The 20,156-nt window shown below is 42.1% G+C and overlaps 2 protein-coding genes across 2 annotated transcripts in view; both read left to right on the plus strand.

Annotated features, from left to right (window-relative positions):
* Window positions 1–20,156, plus strand: part of OSBPL8 (oxysterol binding protein like 8) — a 396,216-nt gene that overhangs the window by 106,601 nt on the left and 269,459 nt on the right. The gene's annotated exons all lie outside the window — the stretch shown is intronic.
* On the plus strand, window positions 1,712–17,283 carry E2F7 (E2F transcription factor 7; the record flags this gene model as incomplete). The annotated part of the gene is made up of 12 exons (XM_083858723.1): window positions 1,712–1,792; window positions 3,114–3,389; window positions 5,344–5,512; window positions 7,876–8,157; window positions 8,801–8,959; window positions 10,007–10,144; window positions 10,938–11,132; window positions 11,792–11,876; window positions 12,514–13,033; window positions 13,909–14,164; window positions 15,391–15,815; window positions 17,107–17,283. The coding sequence occupies 12 exons, from the start codon at window positions 1,712–1,714 to the stop codon at window positions 17,281–17,283; spliced, it is 2,763 nt and encodes a 920-aa protein (XP_083714849.1).

Raw genomic sequence — 20,156 nt, forward strand, 5'->3', positions numbered from 1 at the left:
CTATTTTCAGAGTTACAGGGTTCCTAGGAGTGAGAGCAGCAGTAATAGTTCACTCCTTAGAAATGTTTCTCTCTACACATCTGCAAATACGTACTGAGAGACAGACTTTGCAGTTATGGAAATAATGTTCCTTTTAAAAATAGGAAGGTTTTAAAAGCACAAAGAGCTTTTTTGTGTAGGCCATTTTCCAATGTTTTTTAATAAAAGGAGGTTCTCTAAGAATTTATATTTCATTCTCTTCAGCAAGCTGCAGTGTACTGGAACTTGCTGAAAAGAAAAAAAAATCAGAGTATTTTAAAAATTAATAAATTATAATTAATGCAAGAGACAATATCCATCTGGTGTCTACATTCTTACCGAAAATTTTTCTATTCCTCAAAAATTACTAAGCAGATATTTTTATAAATTATCAGAACTGTGTCTTGGATTTTTTCTTCTGTGGCAACTATTTACTAGCTCATGAGCTATTCCAGAGGGAAGTCCTCCCACAACAAAACAAGACAGGAATAATGCAGCAGCACGTCTGCTGTTACCACAACTAAAAAAAATCTCAAATACAAAAAACATTAAATACGTTTCAAAAAACAAATTCAATTGCACTGCACAGAGCAGAATTCTCCAGAAAGGGTCTCAAGCTTAGAGCAATTACTTTCATGACTGAAGTATTCTGCATTCCATAAAGCTATGATCTTGACCGTTCCTTTAGTTTGTTTGTTTGGGTTTTTGTTGTTGGGGTTTTGTGTGTTTGTTTGTTTGTTTTCTGGCGACATTGCGTCTGCACAGTCTCAACAGGTACAACTGGAATCTCATCACTGCCCCGCTCACAGGCTGCCGGGACTCGATTTGTTAACTGTGGACAAGGCTCCCTCCCAGCTCTTCCTTTATCTCGGGACGGAATGAGGTACCAAAGAAGGGGAAACGACAGAACAGAGTCTTGGGGAAAAGCGAAAAGTCCCGGCGGCTTCCCATGGCGCCTGCTGGCTCTGCCTTCCCGGCAGCGGACTCGCTCCAGGGGATGAGGCGGAGAGGGACCATAACGCTGTCCGGGCCCGTGAGCCGCCCGACCCCCGCCCCGGGCGGCGCTGCCCCGGCGCGGACCCGCGGGGCCTTTCCTACGGGCCGGCGGCTCCCGCTGGCTCAGCCCTTCTCCCCCTCCCAGGTTTAAGGGCGGCGGCGGCTCCGGGAGAGAGGCGGGCGGCACTCCAGGGGCGGGCGGCTCTCCAGAGGCGGGCGGCTCTCCGGGCAGGGCACGGCCGGCCTTTCCCGCCCGGCGCGGCGGCGGCGGGAAGGGCGCGGGCGGGGGAAGGCGGGAGCGCCAAGAAAAGGAGCGAAACGGCTCCGCGCGGGCGGGAGCCCCGTCCCGCGCGCCCGATGCCGCGCGCCGCCCGCCCGCGCGCTGATTGGCCGGCGGCGCGGCCGGGGCTCCCCGGAGGCCGCGCCTGATTGGCCGGATTGTAAAGCGATGTCTGAGGGCGCCTGGCGGGAGCGGCAGAGCCGCGCGCCCCCCGCGCGCCCCGGCCCCGGCCGAGGTGAGGGCGCGGAGCCCGCCGAGCCGCCCGCCCCGCTCTGCCCCGCTCTGCCTTCCCTCCGGCCTGCCTGCCCTCCCGCCCCGGGAACGCAGCCCCGAGCAGCCGCGCTCCCCGCGCCTCCCTCCGGGGACGGGAGCGGCTCCTCTTAAGAGCCGGGCTAAAAGCGCCTTCTCGCTTTGCAGATGGAGGTGAGCGTCCTGGCGCTGCGGGACCTGGCCAGCGCCCGGCCGGGGCGGCGGGGCCGTGCCGAGCTGGCCCAGAAGGTGAGCGGGAGCCCCGGGCTGGTGCGGGGGGAGAGGGAGGGAGGGAGGGCGGACGGCGAGAGCGGTGGGCGCCGCGGAGCCCCAGCCCCGCCAGGGCAGGGCCGCCACCCGGGGGCTGGAGGGGGGCCGGGGTCGGGCTCGGCGCTTCTGTGAGTCCCGCGGGCAGAGTTTGAGGCGCTGCCCATCGGACCCGCTCTGCCCTGCTGGTCTGTACAGCAGCATCTTACCTGCGAGCACTCGGGGCGCTGGGATGTCCAGCGCTACCCTTGAGATAAAGAAGTAACCCAGTGTAAGAAGCCTGGGTCATGCCACCCTTGTCAGTAAGCGGAGTGATTGCACTCTGGTACTGCACACCATTGAGCTTTCGCCTGAGCGAAACTCACTCAGTGATCTCAAGTATCTCAATGGCTACCCTGTGGTAAGGTGGAGAGGGCTCTTGTAGAGACTCATGGTTCAAAAGGTAAGAACCACCAGGACTAACTTGGCACAGGAATTGTGTAGTAATCCAGTATAAATTAAAATTTTGCCTCAGGCTTTTATTCAGTTTCTGAATTGGATTTCTTGCAGCACAAAATAAAATACATTATATTGAGGATCAATAATACTCCCTTCACTTGGTCCCTTGAAGTGAATTCATATGTAGCAATAATTCCTGCAGTAAGAGGAAGGGATCCACAGATATAATATGAAAAAAGTTTGATGGCAGCTAGGGACTGGAAGGAGATGAGCTTCATTCAGGAAATGATAAAAATTAACTGATGAATTAGACTTTTCCTCTTAGCAGCTCTTAGCTGTAGTCAAGGAACAGTTATGGAGATTTTCTTGGTTGCTTTGAGCAGCAGAGAATGCAGATGCAAAACTTGCCTTGCTCGCACATGAGGTTATATCCCTTTAGTTTGACATTTTGTGAGTTTGAGCTGCATCCCCAGCATGGCTTTTAACCTGGAACCTTTCAAACAGGACTCTGCTTTCTTGCCAAGTGTAATGTGGCCAGTGCATGATGTCAGTTTCCCTGGGATCTGGTGATTTATGTTTGTGGGCAATGCTTTCTTGTAATAACAGTCAGAGTTTAAAAGCCTAATGGCCACAGGTTGGACTGGTTGACCTCAGGTTCTGTATTTCAAGGCAGTATCTCAAATACACATCCTCCAGTACAGCAGCATGTAGAATATTTTAACATTCCCAACACAGGCAGAAGAACTGTGTTAAATATAGCTATGAGTGCCAAGGCACAGGTCAGAAAAATTAACTTCGTAAGAATCATGAAATTGATTGATGGAATGGTTTTTTCCTCCTGTCTAAAGAACTTTGTTTTTAATAGGAAAACATATTTGATCGATCCAGGATGGCCCCAAAGACTCCCATTAAGAATGAACCAATTGATTTATCGAAGCAAAAAGGCTGCACACCGGAAAGAAGTCCAATTACACCTGTTAAGATCGTTGACAGACCTCAGCCTGATCCCTGGACTCCTACTGCTAACCTGAAGATTCTTGTTAGTGCTGCTAGTCCTGACATGAGGGACAGGGAAAAGAAGAAAGAGCTCTTCAGACCCATAGAAAATAGTGAGCAGAGTGACACACCTGATTCATTACAGGTGAGACTCAGAACACCATTATCTTATATTCATTTAGGATTCTGACCTTCTTTAAGTTGCTCCTCAGTTTTCTTCCATCTGGTTCTTTGCTCCCTGTGGAAAGATGCAGAATCGTAAGACATTCCCAAGGACAGTTGCCTACACAGAACTGGCTGAGCAGTAGGACTTTGAGACATGAAAAGTTACTGTCTTAGTAGTAATTGACCTGGGATCCCCTCAAGAGCCTGAATATTTCTTAAAAGGACAGTGAAGGATGTAGAGCATAAATGTGATTTTCCCCACCTGAAGTACTTTTGAACCGCATTAGAAAGAAAATTTCCAGATCTCCTTTAAACAAATGTCATTTTCAAAAGTAAATTTGACAGTAAGAGAACGTACTTTCCAGATCTTATACCTCATCTGCAATTGTCCTCAAAAGTGGTCCACCAAAACCTTTTCTTCCCACTTTTCACCCCAGCCCCCAAAGTAGTGGTCAGAAAGCAAGGTCATGCATTAAGATTTCTACTTCACATGACTCAGGTGATGCAGGGGTTGATCCCTGTCCTCGCTTTAGGAAGTCTGTCCCTGGAGAGGATGACATCAGAGTGTAGTAAGCATCATTACAGTTTTCTTCCTTCATGCTTTTTCTTTTTTTTTTGTTCCAACCACTGCTTTTCCTCTCCTGGTTTATTTCTTATAGGATATCCTTCCCTGGTGATTTCAGCAACAGGAAAATAGTTCTGGGTCCTCCTGCTGAGAAGCATCATTTCATAGGTACAGATCACTCTAGAAGTGTAGTTTTTACCGCAATTTCAGTAGCAACAGTAGTGTAGAAAATTCTGAAGTTTTCATAGTCATAACAAAACAGTTCTCTAAAGATCGTTCCTAACATAGAGTCCAGTAGGTAAAAAATAGTTAATGTTTAAGGTTAGTTCATTACCAACCACTCCAAGCCTTCTAAGATCACACAGCATTTTTGGGGTGGCTACTATAAAGAATTCAAGTATTTTCTAGTTAATAAAACTTACATTTAATAATTTTCTCTACTTAGAAAGGTAACATACAAAAGAAATAGAATTTTAAGAGTAAGAATAGTGCTACTTCCATATCATATAAAACTCAGTTCTATCAGAGCTCTATCCTGCCACAAATTTACTTAGTTGCAACTAGCAAAGGACAGTTTAAGATCACATAAGCAAGGAAACATGGGTTTCAACAGCTACCACCACCTTCAGCTTTTCTTTGCAAGACTTCTTTTCCTTTTTATAAGACAGAAGAAAACCCCAGAGTTACCAGTGCAAAATAATCCTACATCATTCTCACTTTGTTATAAACGTACCTCTACTGACATTCTTGCCACCAGGGTTTTGGTAGCTTCTATTCTTTCCCCACTGCAGGGTCAGAAAGACCACATTCAGGCCATCCTACAGAATTACTTAAGCTAACATCTTGACTAAGCTTAAGGTTCAAAGACTGAGTAGCACCTTTTATAGTTTCTGATCAAAGTGTCCCCACCCCTTCCCAATCACTATTTTCTTAAAGTGATAGAGACACTGTGAAAGTCAGCGAAAAGAGATATTGCAGGAACTTCTTGATGACTTCTGCATCTCCTGTTTCATTAGATCCAGAAATGTTTGAGAGCATATTCTTCCTTCTTTCCAGAAGAAATACTCTTCCCAGGTATAATCTTAGCATCTGCTAGGCTTGAGTGTTGATCTTACTGGTTTTTTCCTTATGCATGACCACTATTTCATGATTGCACAGATAAGAGTTTTTCTGTAGGTATCTTGTGTGATAAAATAAGAAGAGCTTGCAATTGTGTTATCCAAGTGCTCTGTGCTTTCAAGGAGTCCATGGTTTTTTTTAATTAGAAAATCTAATCTTAAATACTGGTAACATCTGAAATATGCTTCACTTGACTATGTCTTGCTTTTAAAAGCTCTGCACTAAAGGGTTAACATTTATTTTTTAACAGTATGATATAGTAGATGACAGCACGGTTGATGAATTTGAAAAGCAGAGACCCAGCAGAAAACAGAAAAGCTTAGGACTCTTGTGCCAAAAGTTTCTAGCTCGCTATCCAAATTATCCATTGTCAACAGAGAAAACTACCATTTCTTTGGATGAAGTGGCTTCAATTCTTGGTATGTATACTTGTGAAACTGGGGTAACTGATCACCTGGGGTAACCTAAGAGGTGGGCCTTCCAAAGATCATATTCTAACAGACTACATTCAAGATCTGCCTTCCCCAGGGTCTAGATGCTCTTCTAATCATACTAATCAAGAGTTGGAAATGCCTAATATTCTTTAGTGTCTTTGTTGTTTGGTAGCACTACCATTTTGAAATTTTCTTTCTGACTTTCTGCTCTTTTTACCAGACAGATCTTGCTTCCAGCTGTTTACCAACTCTGTTGTTTTCTTAAATATTCAATTTGTTGAACACTGAAGGAGTTAGGATTTACAAACCCTCTGAAGGAGGACTTACAGACAACAAATTCTGTCAAAATGAAACATTAGGGGGAATGATTGCCAACTGCTATGTGCAGGAGAACAGTTGTGTTTACTCCCTGACTTTAAACATGTTTGACATCATGCCTTCCTAGATCTCATGGTTCATCAAGGTTACCTTAGCTTTAAATATCACCTCATGATGGGAAGGTACTGGGAGAACTGCAAGAGCACCATGAGAAAATGTCTTGTATTGAGGTGGTGAGAAAGTTTTGAGTAGCCCATTTGCTAATTCTTCTGTTAAGTTTGGTTTTAGTTAGAAGATTAATGAAGTATCTGCAAGAAGTAATAAAACTTGGGAGAGAGGACTTAGCCAGGACACATTAATACAAAAATATTGTCCTTGGAGAGGTTGTTTCTTAGCTAGGAAGGGCTTTACAAAATTAGACTGAAACTAAATAAATCTTGTATCTACATTTAAGACTCGGGTATTAACAGAAAAGTTGTTGCAAAAATAAAATTTGTCTCTTTTGGGAAGAAAAGGAACAGAAGAATGATGTCTTCTGTGACTCTGTTAAGAAAGGCCTTGAAATACCCATTTATTTGCATTGGTAGAGTGAATTGGAAATAGGATAGACTACAGATCAGGTAAATAGATAAATTATTTTTAAAATTAATTTTTCTTTTAGATTCTGCAGTTACTTGATTATGTGTTTGCATGAGATGCTGATGCTCCAACCTTGTACAGCTGAACATGAATAGTGCTTTACTCTGTGTTGGGAGTGGCATTACTTTGCTTTTCTGAAAAACAGAAACTTTCTTCTAAACTTGCTTTTGGAAATTTTAGCTCCCGGAAAGGGGAAGGTTTTGGTTGTCCTTCTCCATTTGGTTTTTCCTTCCTTGCTTGTATCCACTTGCTTCAGTGACCACAAAATTACCCCTGCTGATGTTGCTGCTCTCCATGTAACAAATGGTGTCTCTGATACAGTTTTTGCTACAATTGTATATTGCTTTGTTCACGGAATACATGTGGAAGGCCACCAAGGGGGCTGTACTGCTAGTGTCTGGCAGATGCCAGAATAAGTGTAGAACTCTGGTTTTTCTGAATTATGTTTCGCTCCAAATTCTTCACACAGTTGGAAATGCCCGTTAATTTTTTTACCCAATATGTGTTTGAGGCTGGTATTACTCCTATTCTTCAGATGGGTAAAAAGGTACATTATGGCCTTGCCTCCCACAGAGAAGTTTTCAAAACCTTTCACCCTAACTGGCACTTGTTCTGCTCACCTGATGTTAACTGTCAGAAGATTTTTGGTGCAGATGCTGCCACCAGCATATAGTACATTGTGTTACATATAACAGCCATGCTTCAAACAGCACTGGACACAAGCACTTAGGACAGTGAGCATTGCCACCAACCTGTTCATATTCAGTTCCCAACCTTGCTCACATCAGTCAGGCTGAACTCAAGTTGGACATATTTCACAAATTTCTATAGGTGTAGACCCAGCCAGCACTGATGATTCATTTCTGTTGTTTGGGAGCAGTAGATCTCATTCTACACCATTCTGCACCTTGTGAAGCTTTTGATGCCCCTTTACTTGGTACTTGCTTAGCAAGTAAAAGTAATTGTGTCACTGTAAGTGCAAGTGGTGGACTGCACTGCCCCTGGTTCTTGTACGAGAGGCTTTCATCTCTGTGCTGTGACAGACCCTTTTCTGCCATCTGTTACACACGGGCTTGTGTACAGGTATGTGTCTGAGTGCTGAAGCTCTGTGTAAGGAAGGGCCAAGTGCTCTGAACACCCTGTGGCAATTTGGGTAGGTCTGAGTGAATGAGACTGGCAGACTGCAATCAGTTCTAAAGATAGTGTACGTGCATTAAGCTGAAGCCATGGCTGGGCTGGAAGCTGGCTATGGTTAAGTCAGATTTTCAGTGTGCAAATATAGATGTATCTTATAGAATGTGCCCACATGAACATTGAAAATGTCTATTAGAGAACAACCTGTTCTGTTGCTTCTGCTGAACTAAAATGAGCATCTATGTCTTCCCAAACAGGAGTTGAGCGGAGACGAATTTACGATATTGTGAACGTCCTGGAGTCATTGCACTTGGTCAGCCGTGTGGCCAAGAACCAGTACTGCTGGCATGGCAGGCACAACCTCAGCCAAACTCTGAAAATGCTTCAGGAGGCAGGAGAGCTGCAGTATGGAGAGTTAATGACCTCACAGCACAAGGAGCAGGACTTGGAGTACAAATTTGAAAAACGGAAAAAGGAAACTACTCCAGAATCTCAAGACAGACCATTACTGGACTTTTCAGAGCAGGATTGCAGCTCTGGTAAGATGATTACTAAATGTGTGATGATACACAGACTCACATGTCTTTCTCCAGTCTACTATGTCACTTTTTCCCTTGTTTTGCTTTTAAATTAAATAATGAAAAGTTATCCTTTGCAAAAAGGTGCAAAAAGTTCACCACAGAAGCTACAGAATTATTCCTTCTATTCTGTCCCTAACATAGATCTCAAGACAGATTTTTCTTTCTTTCCTGCAGACTGGCAGGAAGTTCTGCTGGACAATCCAGTTCTTTCCCCACCTGTGTCTGACAGTAAATGCTTTATCCTGACAGAAAGCACCATCTTCATTTGTCCAGTCTTTGCACACTGCCCATATAACCACATAATGGTTTTAAGTTATGAAGTCCATTAGAGTAACAAAATTATAGTGGCACAAAACTGCGTAACATAACATAGAATCAGCTTTGGAATTTCTAAAAGCTAATTCTGCAAGTTTGAATTATTGTTGCCATTTGAAGAGAGACTCCTGTCTGCAATAATCTGTTATTTGCTGCCTTTCAATAAATTTCTGCTTTCTGGCAAGAAAATACATTACTTATTTTGTATGTGAGAAACCTTCTTACTAGTTTTCTGGCTGTGATGGATGACATATGCTAAGAAGCTTGGGTATTATTTGTAACACAGCATCTGCAAACAGCAGAAAGGACAAGTCATTGAGGATTATGAGCCAGAAGTTTGTCATGCTGTTCCTTGTTTCCAAGACCAAGATAGTCACTCTGGACATCGCAGCAAAGATACTGATAGAAGAAACCCAGGATACAGTGGACCACAGCAAATTTAAAAGTAAGATGGCTAATGAGGGGCAAATCATTTGGTCAGTGGGTAAAGAAAGTGGGGCATGTTTGGACTGACACCAAACAGACACCAGTATGTAATAGCAAAAGCAATTTGTGCATCTTTTCCTGGAATATGTTCTGGGGTTTTTTTCATTGCAAATGCCTATTTGTGAAAACAGAGCTTGGTGTGGGGAAGAGTCATTTTGACAATTATCTCCCAAGTTCAGCTTCAGAATAAAGAAGAAAATATGTTGTTCTTCTTGTTGATTTTTTTTTTTCATACTTAAACCCTGTTTCCTGTACTCCTCTGAATGTTTTTTCAGAACTGAAACATGTTGTGTAATTTAATGGAATTAATTTTCTCTCTGAAGAAATATATTCCTTCTCCTTTCTACCTCAGAAATCTTTTACAGCTGTATGGCAGAGTTTGCTTTCAGTTAGTGAGGATTAGTACTTCAATCCTTTGGATAAGGGAAAACTTAGCATTAGTAAATAAATCTTGTGAGATAAAGACTCTCAAGTCTTTAAAGTACTTTTAAAATAAAGTTCTTGCACTTCAGTCTTGAAATTCTACCCCAGCTATAAGAAATGTGAGGAGTTTAGCTGGAGAATATGTGGGTAACCTAGTCAGCTCAAAGATGTTATTTACTAGAGTCACAGAGTTTTTTCTGAGAGTGTTACATTTTAAAAAATGTGTCCTCTTGTGATCAGCTGTGCACTGTTGTGCTTCTTGTCCCCAACTTCTCTTTACCCAGGTGGAGGTAGTTGCCTTTTCTGGGCAAGTTGATGATGCAATCACTTCCTAACCTATTTCCATCAAAATGAGGAAAGTGAGTTTAAATCTGAGCAGCTAAGATGTAAATTAGCAGAGACAATCAGGGGGGAGCTGGCATAGCAGGCTTCACAGGAGGTGGCCTAAGTCCATGCCAACTTGATTTTGCCCACCTCATCTATGAAAGCTGTGGTGAGAGTCTGGAATGAAATTAGCTCATAAATGTGTCTTGTATGCATTGTAAACATGACTCTTTTATCTACTTCTGCCTTTTCTTGTTAGCAAAGGTACGAAGACTGTATGACATCGCCAACGTTCTCACCAGCCTAGACTTGATCAAGAAAGTCCATGTCACAGAGGAACGAGGACGCAAACCAGCTTTCAAGTGGATTGGACCTGTGGAATTCCCTGAAAAGACTGGTAACTTGTGGAGCTTGCGTTATATTCTTTTTGCTTTGACAGTCCCTTCCCAAGTGGTAAAAGGTTGCCTTCTGTGTGTAAAGAACTGCTGCCAGCTCAACATTTGCCCTTGTTAGACTTTGCGCCCAATATCTGGATCTGTGGAGGGATGTTGAAGGATACTGTGTCTTGTATGTACTTTTACACTGACTTAGATAACTGTATGCATACCTGTATGAATTGTAGAGCAATAGCAGATAGCACTGACATCTTCAAATCTGGGCCCACAGCTCTTCTGGGTTGCAAAATTTTGGTAATTCCATAATAATTACACAGTGAATTATTTTCTTTGTAAGGGGACGCACTAAGGTAGAGCAGGGCTGTTTCTTGCATATGGCCCCTTTTATAAAACATTTGTCTGCAAAGAACAAGGTGGTGGGACAGAGCATCTCTGCAGGCTGATGTTCCTTGGCTAGAAGCCAGAACAAAGGCCCTTTGGCTGTGATATTTGCATCAGGAGAGTGCTAGGAACAAGTAAAAGTGAAGGATAATGTAAATACTATCTTAGTACCCTTTCTCCTCCTGTCTAGCACACTAGAATGTAGCTGCTGCAGCTGCTATAGAATGGATAGGAAGGAGGCCCTTACCTTGTCTACTGGTGCTTACTGAGTTCTAGGTTTGTTTCAGTGTTATGTGATTTGAGATAATATAGAGGTTGGCTCTGCCCTTAATGCCAAGTTTAGTAACATGGCAGAAGCCGAAATGATGAGCTGTGTTACCTGAAGGATGGCCGTACAATATTGTGTCCCTACAGGTGAGCTGAAAGGGCATAGCCCAACATCAGATCCTCTGCCAGGGACACAGAGAGGAGCCTGTGTCCAGTACCAGACCAGTGCTACTGGAAAGCAAAGGTTTACACGTCATGCTTCATTTAACAGTGCACAGCCTTGTGAAGCAAACAGAAGGAAGGTCAGTTCTGAGCCTAGCAGCCCACATCAAGAGAAGCAAGGTAACTACTAATTAAGCATGTTCTTTTCTATCCCATTGGAGCTGCCCAAATGAGGGCATGCACAAATTTAAGGCACCTGATTGGGTGAATCAGCATAATTAAATATGTGAATTACTCCTGGGAGGTACCTATATTTCTACTGTCCATGTGATAATGAAACTTCTGGTTTAGAACCTCCAGTCAAATGCCTTAAGTTACATGAAGTGAATCTGGGCCATACTGCAATTGGATCTGCAGTTTATTTTCTGTAGGTAAATGGGTTTTTTTTCTGTACTAACTGCAACTGTACTACAGTTTCTTCTGTGCAAACTTGATTAAAAAGAAATCTTTAGCCACAAAATGCCTGCTTTATTTTATGGTTTCTAATATAGTGAAATTTACTGTAATAATCTAATGGATAGTTGTTAAAAAAGATAAAGAGATAAAGTAATTACAGGGCTTTTCACAGTTCCCTCTTATAGGAAATGATGATGTTGAACATGTCTCCAGTGGGACTTGAGAGTTCTGAGTGTCTTGCAGGTTCTGGCTCTAGGTGATTAGTGGAAGTTATAAAAATGTGTCAGGACTGAAAAATTATAGCAATTATTTTATCTGGCCAGTATCAAAATATGCTTGGTAAAACTATCTGTGATTTATTGAATGCCTCTCTGTTCTTTCAGCCTCTGTTGTGAATTCAGATGAAAATTGTTCCAAAATGATAAATCTAGCAGCTGTCTGCAGGCAGAAAATAGAGGAAGATACTGGGTAGGTTGGTCTTAACTCTTGTCTGGTTGCAGCTTTGTGCTTGTCATGCTTAGTTTGAGAATAGATTCCATTGATGAGACTGAGATAAAAAAATGGTTATAAAATTTCGTTATTCCAATTTTAATACTGATAGATGTCAGCATGGCTTTCTTTTCTATGGTCATTTTACACCCACCTGTACTCATGCCAGTGTTGGTGTTTTGCTTCAGTAGTTCTTTCTGTCATATGTGTTTATATAGGTCATTCCTGCATCCTTTGAGCTGTTGTCTGCTCAAAGGATAGGCTGACCAAATTATGATTCCATAGAAGGACATCTGTCTCTCATCTGTCTTCTCTACACCTATTCTAATTTGAATTCATTTGTGAATGATTGACTAGTCAAGGGCAGCCAAAAGCATTATTAGTCCACCAAAAACCCGAGAAATCTGCTTCTGTGTAATTAGAAATGATAAAAAGACACCCTTCTTCTAAACTAAAAATTGTGTAAAAATTGTTGTTTGGGGGTGGAATTTTTCCACATTTATGTCCAGACATGTATCCCTTTGCTTGTAAGGATAAAATAGGGGTTTCATTTTGGAATAAATGTTTTTCCTCTTTTCATTACTGTTTTTTTTTGTTTGTTTGTTTTTTTTTTTAGGAATGAAGCTTGTGACACTGAAACGATACTAAATTCAGCAAAGAACTCCAACATGACCTTACCTTTGTCCCTTCTTCCAGTTCCTGGGGACTCTGATTTTTGTGTTAACCCTTTGCCTCAGGCAGTTTTCCCTGTGGTTCAGGCAGATGTGCCAAGCTTCTCACTACCAATTGGCATCAGCAGCCAGGCTTCGCAGCCTTCCACACCAGCAGCCTCCAAAACAGAAAATGGAAAACCTACCCTGGTTCCCAACCAACCCTTCCTGTGCTTCCCATCTTCATCCCTTTTTATGTTGTGTGGTGGTCTTCAGGAAAATAACTTGAGCGAGCTCCTGCCCGCAGCAGGAGACCTGGGGAACAGGAGTGCAGAAGCTCAGGCTGCCGTCCCTCCCACTGTCTGCCAAAAACGCAGCTCCCACAAGTGCTCCTCGCCCTCTGCACCTGTAGATGATGAAGAGCCAGTGGCCAAAAAGCAGACGTTGGAGCAGAGTTTCCTGCCCCTCTCACTTGTAGCACCCAAGGTAAAGTGAATTTCATTATCACTTAGGCTTTCCTATAGTAAGGAAAGACTTTTGCCTAAGACAGTGTTTTCAGAAGGATAAATTCAGTACATTGCTCTTGAGAGATAAAAATGCTGCCTCCCACATGTTAATAAACTTTCAGGTGGGCTGTGTCAGGAAGTATAAGCATAAACTGGAAGATGTTTTCACACTACCAGGGGAAAATGGACTTGGATTGCTTTGCATAGTGATGTGATGCCCAGCTGTTCTTTGGAATTAGCGTTCTGATCATTTTCTTCAGCAAAACAATGGGTCAGAGGGGAAGGAATCAATGTAATTATTGCTTCTCATCTTCACCTTTAGTTTGGGCTTTCCCAGACAGCAACAGCATTGCTTACTGCACTGAGCTAGAGCAAATGTGATTTGTTCTTTCCCCCTACTCTGCACCCTGAATCTCTCTCTCTCTGAGGTCCAGCATTGCCCACAGCAGGCTGCTGAGGGAAAGATGATGATGATGAAGGTGATGCATAGTTATCTCAGAATTTACTTAAATACTGAAAAGAGGGGTCAGGCTCAAGACCATGTAATGTAAGCCATTTGAATATTGAATATAAACCATTTGAAACAAGTGTTTTTCCTTATCAATAAAAGTCCCAGAGGTCAGGTATTTCTTATGTAGTGTCTCCAAGTACTGAATGTGAACTTCAGCGAAGGGCACAGGGTTTAGGCATCACTAATATGGCTCTTGAAACCTTCAAACAAATTTTTTAACTTGGTGATTTGCTAATCAGGTTTGTGCTGCTCCTTTGCACAGGTGTATGAGGAAGGTGCATGAGAGGTATTGCATTGTTTTATTTCACTTTGGAATCTTCATTTCCATTTTTGTTTTTGCTTAGAAGCCTTCTGAGTCACCCAAGGCAGAATCTTCCCCAGGAAGTGGCTGTTCAGCTGCTGTACATCTAGAAATGGATCGTTTTGACCTTGCAAGTCCTGCTGCTCCAGAGGTGGCAAACAAGGAGTCTAGTCAGGAGCAAGAAAAACAATCTCAGAACAAAGACCCTGATGAACCTCCTCCAGGAAATGAGCACATCTCTAAAGAAAATGCCAATCAACCTTTCCAACCACAGTATCTGTATGTTCAGCCTACTGCTGGTAAGGACAGCCATGAGATATAGACCCAACCCCCTGTGTCTGTTCACTGAGGAAATACTGATTCCTACAAATAGCTGAATATTTGGCATAAAAAGCCCTGACAGCAGGTCTCTGTAGTAGCTTAGTAACTCTGAAATTTCTTGACTCAATGTGAACTGTTGCTCCTCTGAAAAGTAGTATTTTTCTGAGGTTCCCAAACATTAATAGCATTGAACAGTGTGGCGTTTGCATGCCTGAATTATGTGCAGCAAAAAAAAGACACTTATACTGCATTAAAACTCAAAGGAGCTGGAAGTCTAGATTTGGCAGTAAGCTGGCCAGTATAGAACAGCAGCATCCCCTGAGTATATGAATTTCATCACCTTCTAACTTTATACTGTCTTGTAACATGCATTATCAGTATAACCCCTGAAACCCAAGGCACTGGGAATGTAGCCAGCCTTGCTTACATGACACTGTGGGGGTCTAGAGGAAGCAGCTGAAAATCCTGCAATGGAATTTCATGTCCACCATGTTTGGTGCCTGTGTTTGTGTGCAGTGGATGGCTGCTTTGTGGGAATAGCACGTGTAGCACATTTCCATGACTGCTGCTGTAGTCTTTGATTCACTTGTGACAGAGTGGGGTCTATGGCACTTCACTTATGTTGGAGATGCTCAGTTTAAAAATACTGATCTTGGTGTTTTAGAAGTTCAGACAAACAGGAGCCAGAGCAGATTCTACTTCAACACAGCAGTTCAGCTGTTCTCAGCAACATTGATGCCTCTGTGATATATCCTTGTGGGTGTCTCCCATTTGTTGGGTTTGATTTATCTGGGTTGTTTTTTCCTCATTAAAAGTAATGTATATGTTTGCATATAGCAGAGGGTGGTCCAGTTAGTGAAAAAAAAAGGGGTTTTAGCCAGGATGTTGCTTGTAATTGAAGTTAGAAGCAGAAAACAGCAAGGGGGGTGTGGCTGGTACTTCATATGACTTAAGTAAATGGATGCAGGTACAGTAAATAGACAAGGAATAGGGGAGAAAATGGAGGCAGATTAGGAAAGAGAGCTGGACAGAAGAGCTAGGGGATTGTGACAGTTTTCTTCCTTATTTTTTATTATTTTTGTCATAGTTTACTTCCTAGGCAGACTTTATTGTCACAACTTTTTCCTATTGTAGATGATGTTATAGTAGTTTAATCCCCTTTTCTAGGTTTATTAATGCTTTGTTTTTTCTCTTTTTGGTTTAGGATTAAGCAGTTTTAATTTCCTGTTCTCTGCAAACCAAGCCCCCGGTGCCATCAGCCTGGCTGCAAACCAGATGCCTTCTCTAAGTGTACCCTGTGTCATGGTGCCATCAGCAGCCTTGGCTTCCTTCCCTCTCGTCTGTTCTCCCTCATTCACCAGTCCTCTTTCCCCGGCTCCTGAGGGCTCCTTCCAAGCTGCTGCCTCCACAAATTTCAGTGTGTCCAGCCTGGCATCAACCACCCCCGTGTTCATAAGCACCACGGCCGTTGTCACCCCCAAGGTGTCACCTGCCCCTGCGGTGGAGCCACAGCAGCCGCCTCACCCTGCTCTGCACCTGAGTCCTGTGCTTACAAGATCTTGCAGTGCTGTTAAGCTGGACTCCCCTGTGTGTATGGGACACCCAGTGACCCTTCTGAAGCTGCAGCAGGTAAGGGGGAAAGGTGAACAGGAGTGGGGACGCAAGAGCTGTGCCAGGTGCCTGATGGCAGCGTGTGCCCCAGGCTGGTGCCTCTGTGTCACTGCTGAGAGCTGGGGTCTTCCACTTGGCCTGTGTGTGTCCATCTTAGCAGTAGCACAGGGTGTTTGAATACATAACCCAGCACAGCACATTTAGTCCTTTTAGAACAGTGAAGTGGTTTTATAACTCTTACAGAAATTCTAAAATCTCCCAGCAATCAAAAGTTTTTCTCCCCATCTGACAGTGCTATTGCATGCTATCCAATGGCTACAGAAAAACATTAGAGGACAGGAGGATTATGTGTCACAATTCAGGAGTCAGCTGGCTGCAGCACTTTTTCAGGTGGTAGTGTCCTGGGTTATCCCTTCAGCCCTGTTCTGATCTCTCTTCACTATGTAGTAGAGAAGTAATAGCAGCATCAGAGCTGAGTAAAAACAATTATTCTTGTGGGATTGTTCATCTTTTTGTATAAAGATATTTTTTAAACTCTACCACAGAACCAGACTTTTGGTCAAAAAAATCAGAAATTCAAATGTGAAGGAGGACTCATTTATCTGAAATAAGAGTGACATTAAACAGTCGTGCTACAGTGTGTTACCTGGGTCTTTACAACTATTAGCAGTGACATTTTGGCACTAATTCAACTTAGATTTGTAAATTTGTGATTTGTTTGCCAATTGCCTAATTCAGTGACAAATGGATTGAACATTTGGAAGCGTTATAAACATTCTTTGAGCTTAGAAAAAGGCTGTAATAAGAGACTGGTGGGCAGCCAGTCTGATTACAGATACTAACACTGGAAGTTACAATAGAGTGGCACTTAGAAGTGGTCAGGATTTAGAAGACTAATTTTTGATTTCTCTTGATGATAACAAATAACAAAAGTGAGTAAAACATCACAGAAGAGAAAAAGCCATATAAGCCAAGGGACAAGATTGGCATAAGAACAAATGAGTATGAACTAATCATGAAGAAATTCAAGTTGGAAATGGGATAAAGGCTTTCATCTTCCAGCAGTGATGTACTGACATCCAGTACCAGAAAAAAAAGCAGGGGCAAAGCCCATAGCTTCTCATGTGGAGCTTCTGAAAGGGTGTGTAGCAGACTACAGGGATTAATGTCTCCCAGCTGTCCTCTGTTTATCTGCTTGTGTGTAGGCTTTGAGAAAACTTTGCTAAATCACTTTGTTTGTTTTTTGTGTTTGTTTGTTTTGTGTCTGTTTTGTTTTTTGGGGTTTTGGTTGGGTTTTTTTCACAAATAGCCTTCATCAGCTCCTCTCACTCCCAAGAGTATTCGTCCTGCTCATCATGAGGCATTTTTCAAAACTCCTGGAAGTCTTGGAGACCCTGTGGCATGGAAGAAACATGAAGGCAACCAGACCAGAAGTGCCAGCTCTGTGCAGAGGAGACTGGAAATCTCTAGTACCAGCCCTGACTAATTCCACTCTTTGCAAGGGTGGGCAGATTGTCCTCGGACCGTGAATGAATTACAAGAGAACAAGCTCTTAACCTGGCAAGAGGAGCACGTTAAAATGTCACCCATTTTTTACTTCCCCACTATCTATTCACCCACTGGTTCTGTTAGCCATCTTCTTCAAAATCACCCTTGGTACAGAAATCCTTTTACTGAATTGTTCCTTCAGTACTGATATGAATTCAGATTCTGTCCTTCACACAGCCTTGTGGGCATGTGATTTTAATTTGGAAGACTCTCTTTATTTCTGTGAGGAGATGCAAACAGATTCTTTTGAAGTCCCCAGGGGTTCTTTATTTATGGTTTTAAGTAAGATGTCTAGCACTTATCTGGGGTAAGCATTTCATTTGCATGAATGTAATGCACCCTGAGTAAATCTGTGGTGAAAATGATAAACTTTTGCAGCTGTGAGAGCAACTGCTTCCTTGGTTCCAATCTGTCAAATCCTTCAGTGCAGCCTCTTGCTTTTTATTTTGTATGTTGGAGTGGGATTAGTGAAAAAAATGGATTTTTGCAGTTTCAGAATAACAGATTTTCTCAGGGTAGGATTACTTGAATGTCAGTTGGTTGTTGTACAATTTGCCCTGCACTTGTGATTAGAAAAACCTAATAATAACACAGTATGATTGAATGTATACATGTGAAAAATATTAAGACCAAAATAACTGTGAATGTTAACATTTTTATAGTTGTGTTAATGAACTGTATTAGTCCTTGGGTTGGTCGGTTTGTTTTATTTTTTACTTTAACTCTGAGCAAAATATGCAAGTTAGATGTAAAGAATACAAAACCTGAATCCTTAAACAGATTTGACAAAGTGATTTGAGAGTGACAAACCACTGAAAGGACTGTGCTAAGGTTTCATCTCCTGTTTAAATATCCAGTCTAGACTTTATGACCAAGGAATGCTGATAAGTCATTAACCTCACTCATTATTAGATTCAGTCTAACCTGAGTCTACTAAGTGCCTACTTAGCTGTTTACTTAAGTGTACTTAAGGGGTATGTACTTAAGTGCCTGTTTCTTCACTTACAGGAATTTTGTGACTAGTAAATAGTGCATTTGAACGTGTTGGGAAGATGAGGGAGAACTTACCTATCTAAACCAGAAAAAGTTGTAAAGAGCAGGAGAGCCTTGAGTTTTAAAGTAATATATCTTTTAAAAAAAATGAGGAAGAAAGGTCTTAACCATTCACATTCAGAGTCCTCAAATAACAGATGGTGCTATTATCAATATAGAACATAATTTTAAGAGCTAATGCTCTTATGTTTGGGTATGTTTTCACTTGTAGCAAACTGCAATTAAATTTGTGCAGTCTCCTGTTCAAAAGACAGAAAGTGTTGCTATTGACATCACTTTAGCCTGGACTTTTAGCAAATGTAAGGCCAGCATGATTAGCTCTCTCTTTGGTACTGGTATTGATTTTCCAAGGGTAGCTGCACTCCTGGATGTGCTATTTTCTTGGTAAAGGGAGATTAGCGTTTTGAGGCTGGGGATTTGATGACAGTATCTTATTTTTATAATGAAATGTATAATGAAAATGAAATTTAAGAAATAATTTTAATGAATTTGAGAGTTTGAGTAATGTGGCCTTCTCTTAGAATAGACCAATAACAGGTTTTTGAGAGGGCTTGGTTAGCCCTTGTTGAAAGAAAATTTATGGCAGAATTATCATAGGAAATTTCAGGGGTGGTAAAGAGACATCTTCAGACTGCTAATTTTTTATAGTTTAATGACACTACAGTTATGAAAGTTTACATTTTTTTCTTCTGAATTGTTTCTTCTTACACACCCACTTAGATGAATTTTGCTTTGAAAAGCAGTGTGTAACTAGCACAGTGCTGCCCCTGCACTTCTGCTGGCGTTCATGTGTTGCTGCTGGGGCAGGAACAGGCTGCTGGAGTTCCAGGGAACACGGTGGGTGCTGATTCTCCAAACCTTGTCTCTTCTCTCTCCCTCTAGTACGGTGCAGTCATATGGCACTTTCAGTGATATGGCAGCTGGGAGCAGGGAGAAGGATTAGAGCTAATATTGGCTCTTTGCTCCAGTGTAAGCATAATCACCAAAATTGCCTTTCTTTGTCAGTGGTGTTATTGTGTGCCATAATTAACTTAACTATACTTGAAAATGCAGGGAGTGAAAATGGATTTTCAATTTCCAATTTCTGCTTACAGTTTTGAGTTTCTGTAAATACAGCAGGTCTGGTAATGAGGATTGACTCCATCTTCAGTGGGTCATGGCTGGGAAAGCAGGTTTTGAGCCTAGGAGAAAAAGGATGTGGATATGCTCTTTTGATTTTGTCAATGCAAAATTCTCACTAAAATAGAGTGAGACCACTGAAGCAGTCGGGCAGCTTTGTTCTGTACCCAAGTTGCTGAACTAGACTGGCAGTGGGTTGTCAAGAGGGAATGGGTTTACATATCCTATCTTTACCTTCACTGAAAGCTAAGAATTTAAATAAACTAGGAACAACTCATCAGCAAAGTAGCTTTGGAAAAGCAGAATTTGTATTTGCACTGAGGCAAAGTGCATACCCAGGAAATTCTGCAGGGTTTGTGAAACCTTTCTGTCCTAAGTCAGTTGTTGAGGAGGCTGAGCATATAACTTATACTTGAATCTATCTGCCACGTTTACATTTCTGATTGTCTTCTGTAAATTGGTGCTATTTCTGTATTTAAAAAGCTGTATTTTTAATGTAAAGCTGCTTCCAGTTTGTTTTTTTTGCACTGCTAGTTTAATATAGATATTAATTTTATTGCTGTTTATAACTGTTCTTCAGTGATTAGATGTCCTGCTTTTCCTGCTCTCTAGCTATCTGTTTACCTGTCTGCATATAGC

The sequence above is a fragment of the Zosterops lateralis genome (assembly GCF_965231275.1).
Source record: "Zosterops lateralis genome assembly, chromosome: 4".
NCBI lineage: Eukaryota > Metazoa > Chordata > Aves > Passeriformes > Zosteropidae > Zosterops > Zosterops lateralis.